This window comes from Melozone crissalis, unplaced genomic scaffold (assembly GCF_028551555.1).
Source record: "Melozone crissalis strain CALT ecotype California unplaced genomic scaffold, PUWL_Pcris_2 ptg000029l_1, whole genome shotgun sequence".
Taxonomy (NCBI): domain Eukaryota; kingdom Metazoa; phylum Chordata; class Aves; order Passeriformes; family Passerellidae; genus Melozone; species Melozone crissalis.
Window position 1 is genome coordinate 9,569,289 of NW_026535807.1, and position 24,219 is coordinate 9,593,507.

The following is a 24,219-nucleotide window of genomic DNA, read 5'->3' on the forward strand; positions in this document are numbered from 1 at the left end:
GGAGACTGACAGTGTCTGGCAAGCTTTGAATCTCCCACATCTGACTAAGTTTGTTTTGATATTTAGTCAGTCACAGCAAATTTTTGTGTGAGATAAACCTTCCCAAGCAGAAACACCCTGGGGGCTGAAGAGGAAGTGGAGAAGTGGTAATTCATTTGCCTCTGCTGGCACTGGGCTTCATGTGCCAGCAGCACTGCAGCAGGTCTGGATGGGCTGCCTTGGACAACTCATCACCTTCCTAGGAAAGCCAGGGACTTGGTTTTGACTTCTGGCTGCTAATGACCAGTCACAGGGTTGGTTTAGTGTATTCTAGGTAATGGGGAGGGAAGGGGTCCTTCTGCTATTGCTTCATCATTCAGCACTTGGTGGGGGGCCACCACCGTGCTGGAAAGAACAATATCCAGCACCATCCTGCAGATTTCCAGAGGATGTTCTGTGTCATACCACTGTAGGGCAGCCCTGATGGGGAGTGGCTCACAAGAGCCAGTGCACCCAACAACCCCAGCTCAAGGCATCTCAATGGGGATGGAAAAATTCAGGTGTGCTCTTCCTGCCCTGGGATGCAAAATCCAATCATATATGTCAGTAGAAGAAATCCAGATCTGCTCATATACTGTGCTTAAAGACTATGTCTTGAAGGACTAGATCCTCCTTAACCAGCTCACTTTTATGCTGTGTGGGTCTGTGACAGGGGCAGAAGATTTATACAAACCTGGGTCAAAATTCCTTATGGCTGACCTTGATTGGTTGATCTCAGGGATCTGCCTTTTTTTGAAGCAGTAATTTCTCCTTGAACCCATAACAATGGGTAATTGCACTCTGGGAGTCCTCATTTTAAACACTTATCAAGGATCAAAATTAAACCTCGTTGAAAAGCTAATAATCTCCCCTTGTGGCACCATCTGTGTTGATCAGTCGTGTCTGTAGTTGAGAGGAAATTTGCAGGATGGTGCTGGATGTTGTTCTTTCCAGCACGGTGGTGAGCCCCCCCAAGGTTCTGGCAGCCCCTGGGCTCCTGGGTTGGTGAATTGAAAATTAACTTACTGCAGCTGGCAAGGGATCAAAACTGAGTTTAAAGAGCAGAAGCATTATGGACCTGACATTTTTACAAGGAGCTGCCAGTGCCACATTAAATGGGTGCCCAGCAGTGCCTAAACGCCTGCCAGACTGGAGTTGGATTGCAAAGAGGTTCCCTACTCACGTTAATCAAGTGCACAGATTATTCTTGGAGGTGCTTTACAAAACAGGTAGTGCATGGCAGGGCTCTAAGTGAGCTGCAGTTTCTGGTGTCCTGGTGGCTTTGAATAGGAGCAAAGCGCTGGTGATGAGGCACCACAGTGCCCATAGATCCCGTGTTTTGGATGGATGGAGGAGGCCCTGCACCAGCATGGATCTTCTGTGTCAATATGCTGTTCAAGGGGCCCTGCCTTGCTCTGGAAGTCAGAGTGCAAGAGGTTTCAAATGTTCCCTCTCCAAACAGATCTCATTTAAGCCTGGTGAGGTTTACTGTGTAAACAAGCGCCTGGGCCTTTTGCAACATGGGGTTTTTGTCCACATCTGTGGGGTTGCTGTTTGTTGTGTGCTGCCACTGCCCATCACACCCTTCTCCTCACAGCCTTGGAGAAAGGCAAGTGTGAGGGTGACAGGTTTCCTCCTGTAAAATCATGGAAGATTTCAGTACACTGAGGTAGTGGAGGTGGATGGATAATGCTATAGACAAATTTTGTAAAAGCTTCTGAGAGGAGGCTCTGACAAGGTGTGGATGTTGTCCTATTTGCCCCCCTTTGATCAGAGTGAGGTCGTTGCATGCAGTATTGCAGAGCTGCCTTTTGCCAAGTCTTTGAAATTCTTGGTCTTTTCCTTAGGCCAGGATTGATTCTCCTGCTCAGTTACTGCCCTTTCCATGCCAAATCCAAAGCTGGAATGATTTAGGAACTCTGTTTTTGTAAAATCCAGACATGATCTGTGATGAGATCAAAACTAATACAGGGTTGGGCTTATATATGTAGGTGCTGGACTGACAGGAGTGTTGTCTTGGACTAGAAGAGGTAAAATGTGCACTGCCTGCAGCACCCAGAGAAGCAGAACTGTTGCTGCAGGTGTGGGGTGGGCATCCCCTGGACCTGGTGGCAGACAGTGCATGTGGAGCAGGTCATGGTGTCAAAGTGACTCCTGTCTTCAATTCCAGCTGCAGATGAGCTGGTAGGAGGGAGCTTGACTTGGACTAGTGCAGATAGGTGAGCAAATTGCTGTGAGTGAAGGTCATGCCTCCCCCTCCACCCCCTGATGATGGCAGGATCTCACCCCTCTCCACATTGTGTTCTGTATGTCCCAGCTATACTGATGTCCCATTATAGTTTTTTAATCACAGTATTTTAGGATCCACCCTGTTTGGTCCACCCAGGCAGCTATTGCAGGTCCACATCTCCTGGGCCTGGCTGCAGGAGCATCCTCCTCCTGTGTAACTGTGACCACCTGACAGCTCTGTTAATGCCTCCCCCACTCTTTATCAATTATAGTTCCTGAGGTGGTCTCCATGGACAATTGCTGAGCTCCCATCAGCCTGGTTTTGAATTTTTCTACTGCCTCCAGCACCTTAAAACACAAGGTTTTTACTCTCTCATAAGCCCATATTGCTTTGCCTTGTCTTCCTTGGTCCTGCCTGCCAGACCTGCATGCAAACATTGCAGTGGGTCTGCCAGGACACACTTCTGTTTTACAGCTTAACTTCAAATGAACAGAGGCTTTTTCTTCATGCTAGGTGTTCAAATCTACTTTCCCACTACCTGTAGGAAAAGGGTGTCCTTGGGACTGGGGGAATGTGCCTTACACTGAGTTGTTTTTCTTTATTCCCAATCTTTCAGAGGAGTTCAGAGGGGTCACAATCGTGGAGCTGATTAAGAAAGAAGGAAGCACCCTCGGTTTAACCATTTCAGGTGGCACAGACAAAGATGGAAAGCCAAGAGTCTCCAATCTGAGGCCAGGGGGACTGGCTGCAAGGTGAGAAATGGAAATGGGGTGCAGAGAGCACAGCAGGAATGGAGAGGAATAGTTGCATGTTCCAGCTACTGAATGAATAGAGTTATAATTAAAGTAGTTGGCACCCAAGACCCTTTTTTCAAGTGCCCCAGAATGCAAAGTTGTTGCTTCAGGAAGTAGAACATGTTCTATTTTGAGTTATTTCCTATGCTCTGTGCAATTATGCTCTGAATTTTTTGTAGAGATATTTGTGGTTCTGTGAAATTAGGCAGCCTTGTCAGGAGAGCTGCATGGTACAATACATCTTGATCAAGCTAAGTGGTTTAATATTGTATCTGTTCTGAATACTGAGTGTATAAGTAACATTATTGGCTCAGAAAAGAAATGGGCAAAGAAAGGCTCCAAGAAGCAGGAAAAAGGAAAGGGTAATTGAACAATTTTGCAGAAAACAGGCAAAAGAAAAGATGTTTTCTCTTTCCCTGCTGGATTTTTTTCAGACAGCTCTTGGTGTGCTTTTCTTTGACTGATTGCTCTACATGAATGGGAACTGAGCAACAGCAGAGAGGTTGTGAATACATACACTGCAATTGTTGTGTATGTACAGATCTGAACACTTGCCCACCAGGAAAGATAGATGGCTTCAATTCTAGCACTTCCCTCTGATAGCAGACACATGCAATCAGACAGCAGAGATCAGTCCAGCATTGCTGGGCTTGTTCAGAAAGTCCTGCAGTTACCAGCCAGCTGGAGACTTTGTGCTACCACTGCTTTTTATTTTATTTCTTTGCAGGAGTGACCAGCTGAACGTGGGGGATTACATCAAGTCGGTGAACGGCATTAACCTGACCAAGCTGCGGCACGACGAGATCATCAGCCTGCTGAAGAACGTGGGCGAGAGGGTGGTGCTGGAAGTGGAGTATGAGCTCCCTCCGGCCGGTGGGTGCCCCTCAGACAATGCTGCTCTCTCTTCTTGGCTGCCCTTTGTCCTGGGGTGCAGCTGGACTTGCTTGTGCAGAGGTGCCGTGGCCAAGGCAGTGTCCAGGGGCGTTTTGCCGTTGCCTTCCCCTGCTCTTGCGGGCGGCGGAGGCTGCCGAGCTCTGTGCAGTCGGAGCAGAGCACTTTTTCCAGCACAGTGGGTGCCTGCTCATGCACACTGGCAGGGGATGGCTGATTAGCTCTGTCTTGCCTCGGAGTGACTCGACAGCACAGGCCAATCTGCCTCCTGATGCTGCTTCAGCTTCTCATTTTCCCTTTTGGAGTGTGGCTGCAAGAGGTTTAATTCGGTCTTAAACATGTATTACCAGATGCCCTTTTCTGAACCGTGGCAAGTGCTGTTAGTCCTCAGGATTCTTTCAAGTGTTATGTGTTTTTAGAAGGGAAACCGAAGCAATCTGCTTTCCAGCTAAGGGGCTTTGGCAGAAGATGGCAAGCCCAAATAACAGGGTTTATGTCCTGTCATGGGAGACTGTATGCTCTTGCCCCCATTTGTTTTGATGATTGATGTTCCTGGTCAGAACAAATTCCTCGATACAGCTTCTCATCACAGTCTTTCCATTGTGAATACAATCCCCCAGTAATTCCTCATTCATTTACCCAGATCAATCAGACAATGACTGGGCAGAATAAATAGAACAACTAAAAATAAAACGACAGGAAAAACAAAACTAATGAAATCTAACATTTTGCCCCAGATAGGAAGATATTTTACACTTCAGAGCTTTGCTGTAGCTGCTGCCTTTAGATGAAAAGTATTGAATATAGAAATGACAGTGTAAAGCCCAAAAGAATAAAATCTAATCTGGAGTAGATGAATCTGTATCCATCATTCCCCTCTCTTCTGCTCTAAATGTTAGTGAGTTTTTGCATACACGTCTGGTAAAGCCAGCTGTGGCTCAAGTCTTCCATGTCCTCATGCTCCCTGGAGATGACCACTCTTAACGTTTCTCCTTATTCTCTGTGATATTCCTCATGAGGAATCTGATAAACTGAATTTGCCAGCCCAGGAGTGGTGCCAGCTCAATCAATAGCAGCAATGCAAGATGTCCTCAGCTTTAAATGAGCAGGAAAAGCACAGAGATAGTGACTTCTCTCCAGTGAGATTATTTGGGCTGTTTATGAATGGTCCAAACAAAGAAGCGCTGCAAAATACAGGGAATTGTCAATTATTGCCTGATTCCAATTCATTGTGGGCTTTTATCTGCTGTGAGGGTTTGTTATCACTGTGTATGCTCACCATCCCCCCACCTCTGTCTTTTCCTGGGCAAAGAACAGAAATACAGTGCAATTCAATAACTTGTGCTTGTGGGTTTGACTTTTTCTCCCCACTCTGTAATTTCCTGCTTTGAAAGGGATCTTGCAAGTCCAAATCTAGTTTTCAGGCTACTGTGTCCTATCATCTCTTTCTTAAATAAACCAAACCCTGTGTTAACACTGGCTTAGGTTTTCCAGCTCCCACTGATCTTATGAGAGGCTGTTGCAGCACTTCATACTTCAATGCTTAGGACAGAAATTGGATGGCTTCTGAACTCATTTGTGGATACTTTATACCCTTTTCTTGGTATTTGAGTATCACCCCTTGGCTGGGAACCTTGAGCACTCCCTTCTGGAGTATTTCTAGGCTGTGGCCCCGTTAGCTGTCTGTGCACAGCAGTAGGAGCACAGTGGGGACAGTGTTTGGAGGTTTATTTGGCCTCACTGTAGCTGGTCCCCAGGGCTGTTTGCCTGCAGGCAGTACCATGCCTCCATTGCATGTTTTTGGGTTAGCTTAAGGGCTGGGCTAAGCCTAATTTGGCTGCAGGTCGCAAGCCCTCAGGGTGCTTGGCAGAAGGGTGAGTGTGGTCAGTGAGGACAGTGAGGAGATTTGCTTTGAAACTCCCCTCCTGAGCCACGGGAAATGGCAGTGTGGATGTGCCTAGGGCACCCTTCTTCTCCAAGTCAAGTTCTTGGTCTTTTTTCCCAGATTATCCTTGTGGCTATTCCTGGCACTTGGTTTGAAAATTAGGAATTTTCACAGTGGACCAGGCTGAAATGTCACGTGCAGTTCTGGGTAGAGAAGACTGGGAAATTGTCCCATATTCACTGCAGTAGTGCAATAAATCATTAGCTAGTAGAGGACATCAAGAGGTGGAAACCATTTCTTTCTTTTTCTCTTTACTTTGTACATTTTGTATTTTGTACAAATAGTACTGTGTATTTAACATAAAAATACTGAATTGCCCCAAGGATCAGTTTAAAGGATTCGCTTAATCTTTTTTAAAATCCAAAATATGAGAGGTAAGGGAAAGAAACCAACTTTATGCATTGAGGATTTGGGATTTTCATTTTCTTTAAGGTCAGCTGGTGACTTGATTCCTTATGCTGCTGCTGTTTTTTTTAATAAGTTTCTATCTGTGGCAGAAGCTTTTGAGAAAAGCGGAATGCATTAAAGCCAGTTGATAAACGAGATGGTTTTACTTGAATGTCAGGGTATTAACCAAGACAAATTTGAGGGGAGATGCACAACACTGAGCTGGTGACATCATCCTAAAACCTGATGTTGGCTCTGATAAAGGTTTGTGTGTCCAGGCTAGGCTCTTTTTACTTCCAAGCAGGGAAAATAAAATATGGGTTTTGGGCTGGACTTTAATTTTAGTGTTGTTTGGATGAATTTTGATACTGTTTTGCACTGTGGTTGGAAAGGTTTATCTGGGGTAACTGGGTCTTTCTCTCTTCCTTTTAGTGCCAGAAAGCAGTGCTGGCATTATTCCCAAGACCATTGAAGTGTCCCTCTACAAGGAAGGCAACAGCTTTGGCTTTGTGCTGAGAGGTTAGTAGCTTCTCCAGTGAAAAGCAGAAGCAGAGGTGGGAAGTGGGAAAAGTAAGAAGGTGAATGACAAAAACCTCAGCTAAGCAGTCAAAGCATGTCCTGGAGAGGATCCCCTGCTGCCTCTTAGGACTGCTGGCTGTCTAATCTAGGGCAGTGCTTTTGCTGGCAGGCTGTGTCAGCTGTTGTGTGATGTCTCTGTCTCAGTGCCCTCACTCAGTCTTTCAAACCTCTGGTGGCTTACGGCTTTCCTGCTTTGATTACAGGGGGAGCCCATGAAGACTGGCACAAGTCCAGGCCGCTGGTGCTCACCTACGTGAGGCCAGGCGGCCCTGCAGACAGGTACTGCTCCTCCACATTGCCTTCACAGGACACACAGCAGCTGTCCCTGAGTGTGTCCCCTTCCTGTCCTCCTGCTGGTGCCCCCTGAGGCTTCTCATGCTGGTGGTGTGCAGTGCCAGCAGTGTTGTGGTGCCTGTGCTGTGAGGGGAGGTGGGCACGGCACTCCCAGGTTGGCGCGGTGCACATGTTGGAGTTAAAGGCAGAAACTGCTCCTGCAGAGGCAGCCCCTTCATTGGCCCTGTGCAGCTGAATTGCTGATGCTGTGTTGGAAAGCAGGAGCCAGTCTATCTATTCTTATGCTCATAATTTAATGTGATGGGCCTGGTACTATAAATAACCCAGACTACTGTCCAAGGAATGTTCTTCCATCCTACAGGATGAGAGTAATTGACTTCCTAATATGTGTATGTATGTATATACAAACACACGTACATATGTGTACACACACAAATAAAATATGTTCATATATTTACAAATAGATAATACAGATATACAGCAAATTTTTATATAGATATAGATATATTTATATTTATAACTATAGATATTTTATAAATAGATATAGATTGTTTATATCAGTATAAATAAATACATATACATACATAAAGAAGGGAATTTATGTATATACATACATAAAGAAGGGAATTGCCTTTGGCTTCTTACAGGGAAGGGTCTTTGAAAATTGGGGACAGGCTGCTGAGTGTGGATGGGATCCCTCTGCACAGCATGACCCACGCTGATGCCCTCAACATCCTGCGGCAGTGCAGCCAGGAGGCACTTTTCCAGATCGAGTATGATGTGACCATCATGGGTAAGAACAAGATGGTTGTGATGGGATTTTTTTCTCTGACTTCCTGGGAAGTATGTGAGACTAGAGACAGTAATTGGGATACTCAGTTTCAGTGGAAAAATTGCTGAGCAATGTGCTGCCAGCATGGATGTAGGGGGTAAAGTTCAACACTGGCTTCGTTAAATGCATTTGAAATGCCCTTCTGCAGTGATGTGTCTTGATAGGAATGATGAGTGGCTTTAGAGGAGAGGGCAAAAGGGGATTTTCTAATGCAGGCAGGGAGGGCACAGGAGAAGTCAGAGCTAAAGGGGGCTGGAGTGCTCTGCCAGCACTGCAAATAGCACTATTAAATGTGAGCAGAGGAGTGAGCTGCATGCAGGCAGACTTGCTGTGGCCTTGGTTCTGAATTTTGACCCTGCTTAATTCTGGAGCTTCCTTTTCTAAGAAATGTTATTTCAGATCTTCTTCTGAAATAAATGAGGGGTGATCAAATGCTTGACCCCAAATAAGACAGAATTTACTGGAGGGCAGAGGATGAGTATTTCTAAAGAGCATTTTACACAGTTTGAGGGTTTGGTGGGTTGGTGGTTGGATTATTTTCTTTTTCTGTTTTTTTTTTTCTTTTGTTTTGGTTTTTTAAATTAATTTTAAGTTTCAAGCCCTGGGAAAGGGTTTATTATTAGCTACTGTAAAGTCACTTTGAGCTGGCTTTGTGACACACAGCTGTTACTGCAGGGAGTGTTGTTAATGAGTTTAGGGTTACCACAGAATTTGAAGCGGCGTTGGTTCTGGAAGCTTGTTGAGCTGTGTAGTAGGTTGTGTTGTTTCAAATCCATCTCCAGAGGGGTTTCTGCCTCCCTGGAGCCATGAGCTTAAAACCTGACTTGGAGCAAATATAGCCATGGAGGTGATTTAGTGTCTAGGTGTTTCTTCTTGGGTAACTCTCTCACCTAAAACTGGGAGGGTTGAGTGAATTTGGAGGGACAGCAGGGTTTTATGCAGTGGCTCTCCATCTTGTGTTGCTAATCTGTGGATCAGAACTAGATACTTCCCAAAAATATAAAACCTGCCCCTTTCTTAGATAATTTTTGCCTAGAGACTGCTCTCTGCAACCCTGTAAAGGAATATATTTGCCCTGCTTTCTCTTAAGGCAAAGTGATACAGAGCATGTTGCTTACAACAATCTCTGCAGAGAGTTTTGCCAGGCAGCAGCCAATAATTGCAGTGGGAGATGAGTACACTGTCCCCAGTTCACAACTATTACAGCCTCTGGAAGAGGATGAGGGAAGGGAAGAGCTGGTGCTGAGCGTGGTCTGGTGATATTTTCAGCCTAAAGGAAGGAGTCCTAATTCCCATTTTGAAAACCTGGTGAAGGGGCTGGGGACACCACAATGAAGTGGTGCTTGTCCTGTTCATCCTCAGGAAAATAGAGGTTTTTATATGGTTCTCACTCTCTGCTGCAGCTGTATGTGCTGGGGTGGTGTGGGCTGACCCTTGAGGAGGGAAAGTTGTTTTTCTGCATCTGTCCTTGGTGAGAGCCCAGGGTTGCTGTGGGAGAGTGTTGAATCATGGCATTCCCCAGCTGTCTCTGTGGTTTTCCAGCCAAAATTGAACACTGGGGATGATCTGCATGGGGCCAGCCCTGCTCTTGGTGTGAGGGATGTGGCAGCTGCCTGCCATTGCCACAAGCATCCCCTGCCTGCAGGGATTTTACCAGGGAGGCCAGTGTGGGATGGGACCATGGCAGACTTTTTGTTAGGTTGGCTAAGATTTCCCAAGGCCACTGAAGGAATTAAAATAATCTGCTATTTCCATTTTAAGTGAGTGCCAACTGCCCATGGACCCTCCAGGGGCAATGGGAAAATCTCTGCCCTTTGCTGATGCCAGATGATCTTTGCAATGAACAGATGCTTTCCCATGGCTGCACTTTATCTTATGGGCCTTTTGTAAAACAGGGGAGAATAAAAAAAAAAAAAAACACCTCAAGTAAACTGACCAGCCAGAAAATGGTATTTGAGTAGTTTGTAAATAATCTGTGTGTGCCACGTACCAGGGATCTGGGCTGCAAGCCCTTAGGGTTGACTCATGAAGGAGGGAAGGTTGCTGCCAGAGATGATGGATGAGCAAAGCAGTTTGCTGTGTCGTTTTCCTCCTCTCCCTTCTCCTGGCTGCCTCTCCACCCATTCAGTTTTAGGCTGAAGATTTTTAAGCCTGTGGAGCTCTCCTGCTGACAGAGTGGAGGGCTGGTAGTGTCCCACAGGTGGATGACTTGTCAGTGTCTGCCGAGCAGTGGCAGGGGCTAGAGCCTGAAGAGGGGCCCAGGAAGTCAAATGCCTCCATGAGCCTGTAAAACTGCAGGGGACAAGAGCTGGTGGGCTGTGTCAGGAAGGGGGTAGCTGCCGACTTTGGTTCTTCTAGGAGATTTTCGTTTATTTTGTTTGCATTTGCAAGGGATGTCCCTTTCCCTTTCCTTCCCCTTTCCCGCTTTTCCCTTTTCCTTTTCCCCTCTCCCATTTTCTCTTCCCCCTTTCCCTTCTTCTCATTTTCCCTTTTCTTTTCCATTTCCCTTCTTCTCATTGTCTATTCCCTCCTCTCTCCCAAAGTGCATTACAGCAGGAAAAATTCATCCCCTACCATTACACTTGGCTTGTTTCCCAAGCAATTGCACTTTCCAGGCTGGTTACAGGAGCCATTCCTCCTTAGAGAGGTGAGCAAAGCCATGTGAGGCTCAGAAACCTAGTGCAAGAATGAAACCCCCCCACAGTACTACCTTAAAAAGAAGCTGCTGAGAGAAAGATCTTCTAGAAAACACGTGCCAGGCCCCTGTTTTGAGTGGTGGGGTGATCACCTTTCCCATATCTTCAGCACTGGGGTGAGTGAGAACCTGGAGCAGGCTCTGTTCCCCTTGTATCCATCACAATATTGCTGAGTACCTTGCAGGTGTATGGGTGTGAGCAGGTGTTGCACAGCCCTTTGCGTCCTTCTGGGAGGCTGTAGCTGTGCATGATGGTGCAGAAACACCTCCTGGCGCCAGTGCAACAATGCCAATTGACTCCTTACAGTGAAGTTATTGCATGGCCTTCTCTGTCCCTTCTGTGTTTATTTTAAAATCAGCTCGAGTGTAATAGCTCCATGTTAATCACACCTCACAAATATTGGTGGATTGCTGACTCCTGACCTTTGATTTGAGGCAAATCTTCTCCTAGAATAATTAATAGAGGCTTGGCTGGTATTTCCTCAATAAATGCCTCTATAAAATGGATTTGGAGCAATTCTTGTCTGTGATGGAGATGAGAATTAAAAGGGACAGTGAAGTGGCCCATGCTGTGTGTGGCAGGAGGAGTGACCATGGGCTGGAGGCGGGGCTGTGGTTTCCTACAGTCTCACTAATAACCCTGGTCCTGAGGTCCTGAGGCTCTTTCTTCTTACCATCATGCTGAGACCTCCTTGGGAAGCATTTTGCAAAGCTGAGCAGCTTGGATACTGGGTAAACTGGAGAGGAGGAGGTGTTTTCCTTGCAAAGAAAGGTCCAATGGTCCAGCAGGACCTTTTTATTTTCCTTATCTTCTTCCCTTCAGATGGAGGGACATAAATCCATGTCCTTCTTCAGAGGACATGTGCTGGACATACACAAAAAACTGGCTGCAAAACTGACACATACCTGGTGTTTGCAGTTGGAAGAGATCCTCAGTCTCTTGGTGCTTCCTTTGCTAACAAACACTTAGGTGCACCTTCTGCAGCTTTAGCCGGGTGCTTTGTGTATCTTTTGATTAAACTGGGACTGTGCTTTTTACTAGACTCGCTGATCTCCCCAGTGGTCCTTTTCATCAGAGAATAAACAGTGTTTTATGTGAAGCCTGCATAACCTTTAATGTGGCTCATTCCTTCTGCTTCCTCCCCTGTGAAAAATGGCACTGTGAGTAGCCCAGAGCCTGAGCATCCCTTGGCTGATCCCCAAGGGGAATTTCCAAGGTAAATTTCTATCTCCAGAGACTCAGTATCTTGAACAAATCTCAGAAAAGACCTTGCTGCAGCCTAGCTTCCCAGATCTGCATTAAAGTTCCCGTTTATCAGAGAGCAAGAATGAGCCATGCATCAGGTTTGAAGCCAAGTAGCATCAGCATTTTTAGTGGAGTGTATCTTTGGAAGGGAAAAGCCTTACTATGAATAATTAAGGGTTGAGGAGGCATTAGGTGCTCAGAGGGCTCTGCAGTCCTTTCCTTTGAAGTGATGGCTGGGTCTTCATGAGTGCTTTCATGGGGGCTGTCACCTACACATGGGAGTGCTGGTTATTGGATGTCTGATGGTGATAATACATTTGTGAATCTCACCTCTTTGTGATGGCTTTAGGTAATCTGGAAGCAAAGGTGTGTAAAAGAACTGGAGGGAATTTCTGTCTAATCAGCCAGAAACATGGGCTTTCTTTGTCCTCCCCCTTCCTCAGAAGAGATGGATAGGTTTGGTGGAGGCTTATGCTAACAGGTGCAATTTCATAGGAGTTTCATAGTCTCACTTACAGCATCTATTAAGCTTATTGCAGAGATGCATCTCTTAAAAATGAGTTGCCCCTGTATTGTCTGATGGGAGAGGAGGCTGTTGTGAGCAGGGGGTTGTCAGTGCTGTGTCTGCTCCCACTGTCACACTGGAGCAGCTCAAACAAGCAGTTGAGGGGGTATTTTGAAGGTGATGCTGAAGCACAGAGGAGTTGGTTGACTTGTCATCAGCCATGAAACTTCTGAGTACTTCAGATAGTGGGATCCTGTATCCATATGCATTTTCATTTTAGTTTGTTTGGGAAAAAGCCAATAACAATGATGTCCTTATGATCTTCCTTTTTTGTGCTTATAACACCATTGATGTGACTGTTGCAGGACTTTTGAGCAATCTATTCCTCAATATTGCTATTTAATCCAAAATAAAAAGAGAGTTCTTTCAATGAGTGAATTGTTGTAATACTCTTCATTATCATGTAGATTTTGTGCAGAGACAGTTTTTCTTCTTGAGTGTTCTTCTTTGTTAACTCACTATGTGACTTGGACCACAGATGTCCAAGCTAAAGATTTGCTGCTTCACATGGCAAGTCAGCACTTGCCACCCCCTGCATTTAGAGATGGAAATGGCTGTATGAAAAGTGTCTTCAGGTGCTCTCTTGTTTTGCAGATACTGTAGCCAATGCTTCTGGTCCTTTACTAGTTGAAATAGCAAAGACTCCAGGGTCCACGCTGGGGATCACGCTGACCACAGCCATGCACCGCAACAAGCAGGTCATTGTCATCGACAAGATCAAGCCAGCCAGCGTGGTGGACAGGTACAGATCTGCACAGGTTGCTAGCTCTGCTTTTCCTTTCTCTGCTGCTTTTTTGTCTCCTTGTTAGTTATAAACTATTCTTCTCAGTCTTGCCTTGAAATCTTCCATGTCCACGTGTTCTTAGCAGTGTTTGTGCTAAAAATATGTGACCCACCAGCAGTGGGCACTCCTCACCAGGAGTGCAGGTAACTCAGTGCATGTGGGAGCTGAGCTTTAAAAACCCCAGGTCTGACTGTGCTGGAGCTGTGAAATGGCTAAAGCCTGTTAGGGAAGCTTCTGTCTGGAGCCTTTTCCTCCTGGACAAGGCAGGAAATCCTTTATGTGGGGATGCACAGACAGGCTGCTGTGCAGCACTAGCTGTGTTCAGCTGTGTTGCTGAGCTGAACTCCTGGCTCCCAGGATGTAGTTATACTGCTGGGTGTTACACTCACTAAGGGTGAGCCCTTAGCCATCCAGACTGACTATGAGGGGCACTCTTACAAACCTAAAGGATTTTTTGTGAAGCCACCAACAGCACTGACTCAAAGATGAATGTGTTGGTTTTGCACAGCCTGGTTTTTGGTAGCAGGGGGTGCCACAGCAGTGGCTTCTGTGAGAAGCTGCTGGAAGCTTCCACCATGTCCAGCAAAGCCAATCCCTGATGGCTCTGAAGATGGACATGTTGCTGGCCAGGGCTGGGCCAAGTAAAGATGGTTGTAACACCTCTGTGATAGCATACTTCAGAAGAAAACCAAAAGAAGTTTTGTGCGCAGTGTTAATTCCAGCTAGAGAAGAGGAGAAGGGGAGAATATGTGCGGGAAACAACATGGAGACACCACGGGCAGTGGAGAAGGAGGGGCAGGAGGTGCTGCAGGTGCCAGAGCTGAGATTCCTCTGCAGGCTGTGGTGAGACCATGGTGAGGCAGCTGAGCCCCTGCAGAGGATCCACAGGGATGCAGAGATCCACCCACAGCCCCGGGGGGAGCTGCCCATGCTGGAGTGGGTGGATGCCTGGAGGAAGCTGTGATCCAGCTGGAGCAGCCTGTCCTTGGAGGACTGCACCCATGGAAGGGTGACCCATGCTGCAGCAGTTTTGGGAGGGCTGTGTGCCCGTGGGGGGAATTCACATTGCATCAGGTGTGGTAGGACTGCTGCTGGTGAGACTGGAACCATGTTGAAGGAGTTCACTCAGAACTGTCTCTGTGGGAGGGACCCCACAGTCTCACAGGGGAAAAACTCCTCTCCCTCTGCAGTGGAAGAAAACTTTGGGTGATGAACTGACCAAAACCCACACCCCTGTCTTCTTGCACTGTCAGGGGAAGAAAAGGTGTTTTAAGGGCTTGAACTTCCCATTATTCTCTGATTTTGTTAGTAATGAACTCACTTCGTGCCTTGAAGTTGAGTCTGTTTTAGCCTTGGAGTGTTTTTTCTCAGTCCTTATCTTAACTCATGAACCCTTTGTTTAATGATTTTTTTCTCTCCTCTGCCCAGCTGTGGAAGGGGAGGGTGAGTGAGTGGCTGTTGTGGGTGCCTGGCATTGGGCCAGTGTCAAACCATGACAACCATCCTAGCTGGGTAATGCTTGAACCTGAGGTTCAAATTGGAATGAAAAAAAATTATATATGAAAAGAAATGAACAAGACTTTAAACACTAATTTGCAGTTGAATTTTGTGTGTATTCCCCTTTCTGAAAGGACGTGGATCTTGGCTGTGTGTGTAATTACCTCTCCTGCTGTTCCTTTTGCAGGTGTGGTGCATTGCATGTTGGTGACCACATTCTCTCCATTGATGGCACAAGCACAGAGCACTGCTCCTTATTAGAGGCAACTCAGCTTTTAGCTGCCACTTCTGAAAATGTCAAGCTGGAGATATTACCTGTTCACCAAAGCAGGCTGCCTTTGAAGCCTCCAGAAACAGGTGTGTCTTCTGTGCCTACACTGTTGGTCACTCTCTAAACTCACTTTAGGTCCCTACAAGGGGTTCTTGCTTTTTAGTGCTGGCAACAGATTCCAAAGAGAGACATCTGTAGAGGAAAAAAAATGGATGTTTTGATGAAATGTATGTGATTAGATGATGTTCTTCAAGGATGTGAATAGGAAAAGAGGCAACATCTGAACATCTGTGCTTGAATAGGGAAATTGGAGATGGGAATCCCAGGATTTTGCAGTGCTGAGTACTGTGCAAGCCACTTCCTTAGTGCCTCAGATAAGAGACTTTGATCAAGAGGGAGGAAAACAACCTTGCTGCTGGCAGATATATTTCCAAGCTCAGTTTTTATTTTCTGATTCCTTTCTAAGGAATTGAAAGGTGAGGCTTTGTAAAGGATGTGTTCAGTAGCTGGACAGGGTCCTGACGAACTGCCAAAGCTGGAATGCAAATGTTCATCTTTCAGACCAGCCTGCTTGAGAGGCAGCTGTGTCTGGGCAGCCAGGGGTAGAGTGAGCCCATCTGTAGCTGCTGGTTTCCATCACCCACACAAAAGAAATACCAAGGAAGTAAATTCTGGCTGCAGTAAGATCAAGCCCAAAATGCCTGTAAAATGTCATTAGGAATTCACCCTGGTGAGCATTCTTGTTGCCCACTGTTAGTTCCTCTCTCCACATGAGAAGCTGTCTCAGGCTCTCCTATAAATCTCATTGTGACCATGGCCTCAGTATTAGTGTATTTGTTGCAGCTCTTGCCTGCAGTTTTGTTACACTCTGTACTGGCAGTCTTGTAATTCAGGTGTTTTGGGTGTGACTGTTCAGTACCAGTCCCTTTTCCCACCATTTTCAATCACTTGTCTCTCAGGGACATGCATTTTAATAATATTGATGCACAGTAGCCCTGGGCACATCTGCTCTTTCCACTCTCTTCTAGGGAGGTTTGGGGAAAGGAAGAAAATATCTTATGGCCTTCCTTAAACTGATATAGTGAAACTTAAAACCATCTCCATGTCTAGAAATAAATTCCTTAAATGTCCAGTCTAAATTGTGCAGAATTGAAGCAGTTTAACAAAGTGAATGGGTGACTTGACCTTTGGGCCTAAGAAAAAATGGAAAACTATAATCCTTTTTCAACAGCTGTTAAAATGAATTATTCTCCTCTTTCCATTAGTGCCCTGCTCCTAATTTTCTTGAGAATATGTGCTTTGAGCAGCTGCTCAGGAGAAGGAGGCTCTGTGGAAGGACAGATGTGATCAGAGCCTGTTTACCCAAACGCCATACACAGATCAGTTTGCTGTGGCAGAAATATAGAACACAAACTTAGGACAACAATTGCAACACATGAGTATGAAAACTCAGGGATGTAACAATTGTTCCCATTTTTGATTAAGCTCTTTAACACATGAAGGATCACAGAGAAGGATGCTATACCAACTCCACAGGCTGCTCTTTCTGTGTTTAGCAAACAGGGAGAGTGAGGAAACATGGACTCTGCAAAAAAGCTCTTGTGGTTGTCAAGAGAGTGGAGCCCAGGGAAAGAAGCTGAGGAGAGGATATTTGCAGATCCATCCCTGTTCAGCACTTGCATTACTGAGTCCTTTCAGCCTGTGAATGCATGGTGTTCATCATTCTATTTTTTAAAGTGGTTTCTTGTGCAATCAGCATCTGGTTGGAGGAGATGGAGAGGGATCTGATGCTGCATCAGCTGCCATGCAAAAATATGGCCTAATGCTGAAGCATGGGATTTGTCAAACTGAGTTGGCTTTCTCTGTGGTTCTGGGGGCACTTGGAGAGTTTATGGGAGGATTATGCCCTGCTCACAGGATCAATGGGGGCAGATGGTGCCCAGGAGCAGTGCTGGGATGGATGGATTTCCTCAGGCAGGGATGATGTGTGAAAGATTGCGGAAGGCTGTGGTAGGGGTTTATTTACAGAATTGTCCAAAATGCCTCCTCTCCCTGAATTTGCTGACAGCTCTTTCAAGGGCACATTTTTTCTGTTGTCAATGTAAGCTAAGAATTAATAGACAAATGGGAGAGTTTTAGTTATTATAAGTGGATTAAATTACTTTATATATATGCCCATAAGCTCTGTCCCCTATGTTCAAAGTGTATAATTTTATTAAGAACTTTTTGTTTTGTCTAGCTATAGCTATTTTGATGGTTGTTTTTAAAAGCTGCCTGGCTTAAAATTTACTTTTGAAAATACACAAAATAGAAACCCCAGAGCTGGAAGTGTATTTTTAAAAGCTTGATAGACTAAGTGCTAAACTCACTAAATGTTTAGCAGAGACTAAATATAATCACTATATTGTCTGGAAAATCTGACCTAAATGATTTAATGCCTGTGATGCACACACAGGAAATGGATTTCTGCTGTTCAAGGCACTAACAGATGACCTTTAGAGGAGAACTCTGGGTGGGCTCAGTAAACTAAATAAGTCCCTCTCCCAGGTTTGCACCCTAAGAAGGTTCTGGTAGTGCCAGTGCTGGTGGCATTTCTGCCTGGTCAGAGGACCCAGAGGCAGGAGGAAATGTCATCCTTCATGGGAAGGTGGTGGCATGTCAGTGCAGGTGGCTGTGAGATGAAGAACCCTGGGACAGTGTGTGGGTGTGGTGATGCTCTGTTGTGGGATGCTCTCCATGTTTGGCTGAAAAAAAGTTTGAAGTCTTACTTGTTAGCCAGAAATTCCTCTTGGAGGAAAACAGATTCAGGCAGCAAGGTGCAGAGATTTGGAACAGACCACCTGGTGTTGGACATGGAAAACCAAACTGACCCTGTGCTGCCTTGGGGAAAAAGGAGCATCAGTGAGAACAGACAAGGGACCTGTGCCTGGGCACTGTTTGAGGCACCTCAAAAGAGACTTGTGGCTTTGTGGCTTGGTGTTGCAAAGCTGCAGTTCCTGGACAGGGGTTTCCAGATGATGGATGTCACACTGCAACAGATTCTGCCAGCATGTGCTGGGGTTAGGGTTGAAGTTAAAGCAGTGCTGTGCCCTTGAACAGGCTCTGCCATGTTGGTGCTATGCTTTCATTTGCTGTTTGCCACAGCACTGGCATATTTCCTCTGCTGGTAGCGTCCTTAATTTAAGCAGTGGTGTACAAACCCCCTTTTGTTGTGGTGAGCTGGAGGTGGCACTCTGCTTCTCCTGTCTTTCATCCATGTGTGCATCCCTGTGCAAGTGTAGCTGCCAAACTACTCAATGTTTATGCTAAAGTTAATGCTTAAGCCAAGCAAAGTGCTCCCAGCACATGGGGAAGGCATTGAGCCTTGTCACAGGGAGGGCAGCTCTGGAGCAAGGTGGGAAGCAGCACAAGGAGGCTTCCCTGGTGCTGTCAGAGAGTGCTGATGGCCTCTGCAGGAATCTCCTGGCTGGATGGAGCTTCTGCACGTCACACAACAGACTGCAAATGGTAATGACATGTGTGCACTGCCAGCATGGCTGAGTCAGGCTGGTGGCACTGGATGCAGAGTTTATTGTGGGAAAGGGGTGGATTTCTGCCACTTTGCCTCAAGTGTCATGAGGTTACATGAGGTTGCATTTTTGCTGCTGATGCTTGACACGGTGTGGTTGGGTCCTGGCTTATTCAGAGTCAGTATAAAGCTCTTTTCTACAATCTCCTGGCTTATGGTTCTTACCTTTTCTTTCTCTCATTTCTCCTTCCTGCCTGTGGCAATTTTTGCTCCCCTGGATGCCATCAGTCAAGGTCCAGAAGAGTGACCACCATCACTGTTGGGACCCCTGTGTCAACTACTGTCACACCCACCACCCTGGACACTGCAAGACACCCACTTGGACCCAGTCATCTGGACAGGATTACTGCAAATGTAACCTCAGTGCATGGCATTGCCCTCATCCTGCCCGTGTTCGTTCTTGTTGTGACCCTCCATTTCCTTAATATTCGGATCCATAGTGTGGCTTGTCACTTGTTTCCTCCTCAGTCATCTAGTTCTGCTTCCAGAGCCCAGTGCTGAGGTGCAAAATCAGTATCTGCAGCCCAGCACACACAGATCTGGTAACTGGGACAGGAGCAGTGTGCTGGGCAGACCCATGCACCCATCCTGTAACCCCACATTCCCATGGTTTCATACAGCAAAAGTTAGTTTCTATGGGATGGGGAAGGATGTCTCTGATGTTGTATAGGAATGTGATACAGCTCATTCAGCTCAGCCTTAGTGCCATACTGCTTGTTAACCACAGGATTATGGAAACTTTAAAATCTGTAGATGCACTTCTTGCCAGGAGTGGCCTCTGTGCTGCCCCTCTTCCTTATCTTACTGCCCCATCTTGTCTTGTGGCAGTAAGAAAAGGAAGAGGACACCTTGCACTGTGTCCAAACTGTTGGAAGCAAACATTCCTTGAGTCTCGCACCCTGGAGCTGGAAAGGAGGGGCTGCTCCAAACCCATGAGGTGTTTGGTGACACTGTCAGTGAGTGTAGCACTGCTGCAGCCCCCTGTGCATGTCCCTAACACGCTCTGTGTGTCCCCAGCTCTGGTGGCCGCCAACTTCTCGTCTCCCACCATGAACGCGCAGGGGTTCCCGTGCCAGAACTCCAACACGCTACCTCGCAGCTCCCACCCCATGAGCCCCCGCACCACCATGCTGAGGAGGAGGCAGAAGAAGAAGGAGCACAAGAGCTCACGTAAGAGCAATCCTGGGCCAGGCTGGGTTGGAGGGGACATGCACACTTGCCTTGCCATCCTTGTTGTTAATGGGTAGCCGGGGTAGAGCCGCTCATCTCAGCACTGTCAGTGCCTCCCTCATCCTTGGTCACTGTCCCCACCACCACCAGACCAAGGTCTGGACCCAGGCTGTTACATTGACCGTGGCTGCCCTGACCTTCTGCCTCTCTCGTCCTCTCAGTGTCGCTGGCCTCCAGCACGGTGGGTCCTGGCGGGCAGATAGTCCACACGGAGACGACAGAGGTGATCCTCAGGGGAGACCCTCTGAATGGCTTCGGACTTCAGCTCCAGGGAGGCATCTTTGCTACGGAAACTCTGTCTTCCCCACCTCTCGTCCGTTTTATTGAGCCTGACAGCCCGGCAGAGAGGTTAGAGACCTTGCCCTTGGATGCTGATGGTGCTGCTACTGAACATTTCATGGTTTGGTTTGTTTTCTCTCCTCAGAGGCTCATTTAGATATTTACTATCATCCTTGTAATATCTCCCATTCTTCACTGGGCATGGTTTACTGTCACTGCCATTTCTGCACTCGTCGACTGACCGCGGCCTCCCTCGCACCCCAGGTGAACGTCTTGGCACCAGGCTGCGGCTGGTCTGGGAGGAGGAGGAAGGGAGTGTGTGTCTGTGTGAGAGTGCCATTCCCATTCCCTTTCTTTCTTTTTTTTTTTTTTTTAATTCCTCTTTGAAAGATAAACCTTTTGTATAGGTGCAAAAAGGGGCAAGGTCTAAACAAGTGGCCCCTGTGAAATGTTTTCTGATTGATTTTGTTGTAGCAGAGCCCTGCTGTATAAATTGGCCATAAAGACAAGGCTTTGAGCCTCAGAGACAGGGCTCTAGTTGAGGAGCAGGTAGGTGTTGCAGTTAATCCCTCCTGCTTTTGGCTGTGTAATGCTGGGGAAAGTGCAGAAGGGAGGAGCAGCATTAACTGCTCTCTGTCCCCCTGAGAACATTGGGAGCAGTGACTCCTCCAGTGGTGGAGCCTCAGCCCTGGAGTTCAGCTGCTCCCAATGCTGGATTTAGAGTGCTGCTGGCTGGATTTAGAATCTGCTTGTCTGTGCACTACAATCTAGGTGTCTTCTGGTAAGGCTTTGTTACTAAACACGTCAAGTCCTAGCATGGCTTGATCTCTTGAGGGGTTTAAAGGAGAGGTGATTTCTTTAGGCTGGAACTTAATGTCCCTGTGCTCATCTCTCTTCCCATCTTTGATTACCGCTGTGGTCTGTCCTCCCTAAGGATGCCAAAGGTGCAGCAATGCGGCAGTATTGGTGCCTGCTGCAGAACCTTTCTTGAAGAGATCTCTGATGGCCCCATCAGCATGTGCTGAAGGTTTGGTGCCTCCAAGCCAGCCCAGAAAAGCAGCACATGAGGGAATTGTAGACTCATATGGCAGGGAAAGAGTCTGCAAAATGAAATGCAAGTGCTGTGCATTTCATGTGCAAGTCTCTGTGTTGTAGCTTCTCTGGTCAGCCAATGCAGAGGCAAGGTGGAACAGGAGTGCCTGGTGCTGGTGTCTGTAGGAGGACAGCAACAAGGGGCTGGCACAGGAGAGAGAGCTGTCTTGATGCATGTTAAGAGAGATTTTAAAAGCCTGCTATGCCTTTTGTTTGTTTGATTGTTTCCAAACAGGGTTTAAAAATTAAGGTGATGGTTTTATGGGTTTTTTTATCTTCTATTGTGGGTGAACTTGGTTCATGTTGCGAAGCACCAAAATTCCTTTTATAAATCAGGCAGCAACAAAGCCTGCTGTCCCAGGGGACGAGGGAGATGTGCTGAAATCTGCCTGGCTTTGCTTTATCCTCTTGCCAAGCCTGGAGCAAAAGCAGTGAGTGGCAGGGCAGCCTTGGCTGGCTCTGATGTGTCACAGCCACCGCTCGCTGCCCGCCCGGCAGCGTTCACGCTCCTCTGGCTGCTGCTTCCTGGAGACTGGGAGCAATCCTCTCTGCATTTGCAGCCTGGATTTGATTTGGGGATTAAATCTCTGCTGTGCATTTCATTCTTTCCTAAATCATACTGCTCTTCCTAGCTGGCAGGAAAATGCTGTCTTTCCTCCCCATCTTGAAGTGATAAGTGCACTGGGTTTGCAGTGAAGTGAAAAAGGCAGTTTTTTGTTTTTATTTAATTTTTTGTTTCTTGCTGTTTTACAAAGCTCTTTGCTCCATCATTCAAGATACATTATTCTCTCCTCTTCAGAGGTTCTGCTGTAGCTGCAGCCCAAGACATTAGAGCCCTTTTCATCCCTTATACCAGGCTGGGTTCCCAGCTGAGGCTGGGCTGTGCTCTTTCTTGTGCTGCAGTTTTTGCTCTTTGCCAAAAAAGTGAGCTCTGGGGATATAGGGGTCAGGTTTTGCACCCTGGATCTGATCTGGATGTTCACACACTCTGCAAAATCTGTGGATCTGAATGTGCTGTTGTTCAGCACATGATCCTCACTGGCTTTGTCCGTCTGGATTGCTGTGGAGGAGCTGCCTCTGGGGTGCCCAGCAAGTGAGAGTGCTACCACGGAGGTGCATGACATCACCCTCTTTTCAGGGATGTCAGGCTGCCTCACATTTATTGTCTGCTTTGTGCTAGCTTGTGCCAAGAGGTTTGATTCAAAAAATTCACACCTGCCTGACTTATGATTTGTTTTACTGCAAATAGCCTCTAATAGACTTCCCTCCCAACCTGTTGTTTTGTTTCCAAGGTGCATGATTAAGCCTTTGGGTTCTGAATGAGACAGTGATTCAGTCCCTGTTATCAGCAGGGAGGGTAGAAGGGGAAGAAGCCTGACATCCCCTCTTGGCTGCCTTGAAGCACACAGCTTTTGTGTCCTTCCTCCCCCAGCTGTCATTGGCAGCAGAGGGAGAGTATCTGACTTCTCCATCCTGGTATCCAAAATCAATGCTTCCTGCTGAGCTACATGTTTTGTAGCTCTGCTCAGACACAGTTGTTTGATCATTGTGTTTCTGCCTTTCGGGTATGAATAGTTTGCAAAAGTGAAGTTTAGCAGCTGGCTGAAGCTGTCAGCAGAGCTTTGATCCATTAGGGGCTGAGACCCACCCACCAATGTGCAGGCACAGATGTGCACACACACACAGATGTGTATGCCTGACCTGTGCAGGCTGGCTCAGGGGCATGGGAGGGCATGAATTTCTGCATCCAGCAGTGTGGCCATGGTCACAGCTGCTCCCCCCACTGCTGAGTGACCATGCAGACATGGATGATGCTGAGTGAGCTCTTCAGTGTAATCCTGCCCAAGGCTTGAATATGTGCTGCTCTGTATCAAACAAGACACCTCCGCTGCTCTGTTGCTGTCTTCAAGCCCAAGGAATGAGTCATGACAAAATGCAAATCTGTTCTACCCCAGGGAGATATTCCCATCATGGACTCCAGCACATCCATAGTGCTGCATTTCACTCCAGGAAATGCCTGTACTCTTTTCTTTCTGATTTTAAGACACTTATGCTCCCACAGTCTGAAAGCACTTTTTAGGTGCTGATGTTAGACTGAGCATTTCTGTGACAAATGCCTTCTCTTTGGAAAAACTGTCTGAAAATTCTTGTAGAATCCCATGGCAGAGCAAAGGAGAGCTCTGCAAGACCCTTGGCTCCCCAGGCTCCACTCCCAATGCAAGGACTCATCACAGGTGGATGTCTCTGGAATGATTCTGAAGGGTTAACAAGAGATGTCAGCCTCCTTGTACTTGGCAGAGGAAGCCAGAAGGTTGTGGCATCACACCAAAAACTTTTACAAACCTACAAGACCAGGCCTTAAACAACTGTGATTAACTGAGGCTAATAATAAAAGAAATAAAATACCTCTGACCTAGCAGAGCTGTTGGCTGTAAAAGACTCCTCAGGCAAATGAACCTTGAGTGAAAAACCATGAGAAATGGCTGTTTTGGGAAAAGCAGCTCTGGTGGAAAAGCTGGCAAACATTTACCTTGATGCAGTGCAAAAGTATCCTATGAGCTCCCAGCCCCTGTGGCTGAAAGAGTGATGCTAAAGTGGATTGTGTCCCTGTATGAACTCTAGATGACAGTGATGTCTGAGTGATGCAGCTGTTGATCCCTCCTTTGCAAAAGGTGCACTGCCAGGGTAGCAAGAGACCTCTTTGTGACAGAGGAGTCATCTCTCTTCTGCTCGGTGCCATCTTCATATTTATAAGCTGATATTTCTATGTGGCTGCATAGCCACAAATCCAGTAAATGACTGTAATTAAACTTGATGTGATTTATTCACAAGGGTGGGTTCATTTATACATCATGGAGTTTTCTGTCCTAATCCAAGAATCCTTGAACAAACAGCTCTGAATTTGCATCTCATAAAGTAGCCAGCATTTTTCCATGGAGAGTATGAACTCTGGCAGAAATGTGAATATGCCTTCCTACCAGTAAAACAACCTCCCTGGGCTCGCTCCAAACTTGTTCATATC

At 46.7% G+C, this 24,219-nt stretch overlaps 1 protein-coding gene across 7 annotated transcripts in view; it reads left to right on the top strand.

Moving 5' to 3' along the window:
• The window catches only part of GRIP2 (glutamate receptor interacting protein 2), a 249,071-nt gene that overhangs the window by 189,465 nt on the left and 35,387 nt on the right, over positions 1–24,219 (top strand). For all 7 annotated transcript variants that reach the window (XR_008483243.1, XR_008483242.1, XM_054280776.1 and 4 more), the window contains exons 3-12: positions 2,865–3,000; positions 3,770–3,915; positions 6,698–6,784; positions 7,048–7,123; positions 7,786–7,931; positions 13,071–13,218; positions 14,945–15,114; positions 18,825–18,950; positions 19,614–19,766; positions 19,988–20,174. Coding sequence is in view for 5 of the 7 variants with exons in the window: in XM_054280776.1 (XP_054136751.1) it covers positions 2,865–3,000; positions 3,770–3,915; positions 6,698–6,784; positions 7,048–7,123; positions 7,786–7,931; positions 13,071–13,218; positions 14,945–15,114; positions 18,825–18,950; positions 19,614–19,766; positions 19,988–20,174 (1,375 nt within the window). In the remaining 2 variants the exon portion in view is untranslated. The remainder of the gene's footprint in view (positions 1–2,864; positions 3,001–3,769; positions 3,916–6,697; positions 6,785–7,047; positions 7,124–7,785; positions 7,932–13,070; positions 13,219–14,944; positions 15,115–18,824; positions 18,951–19,613; positions 19,767–19,987; positions 20,175–24,219) is intronic.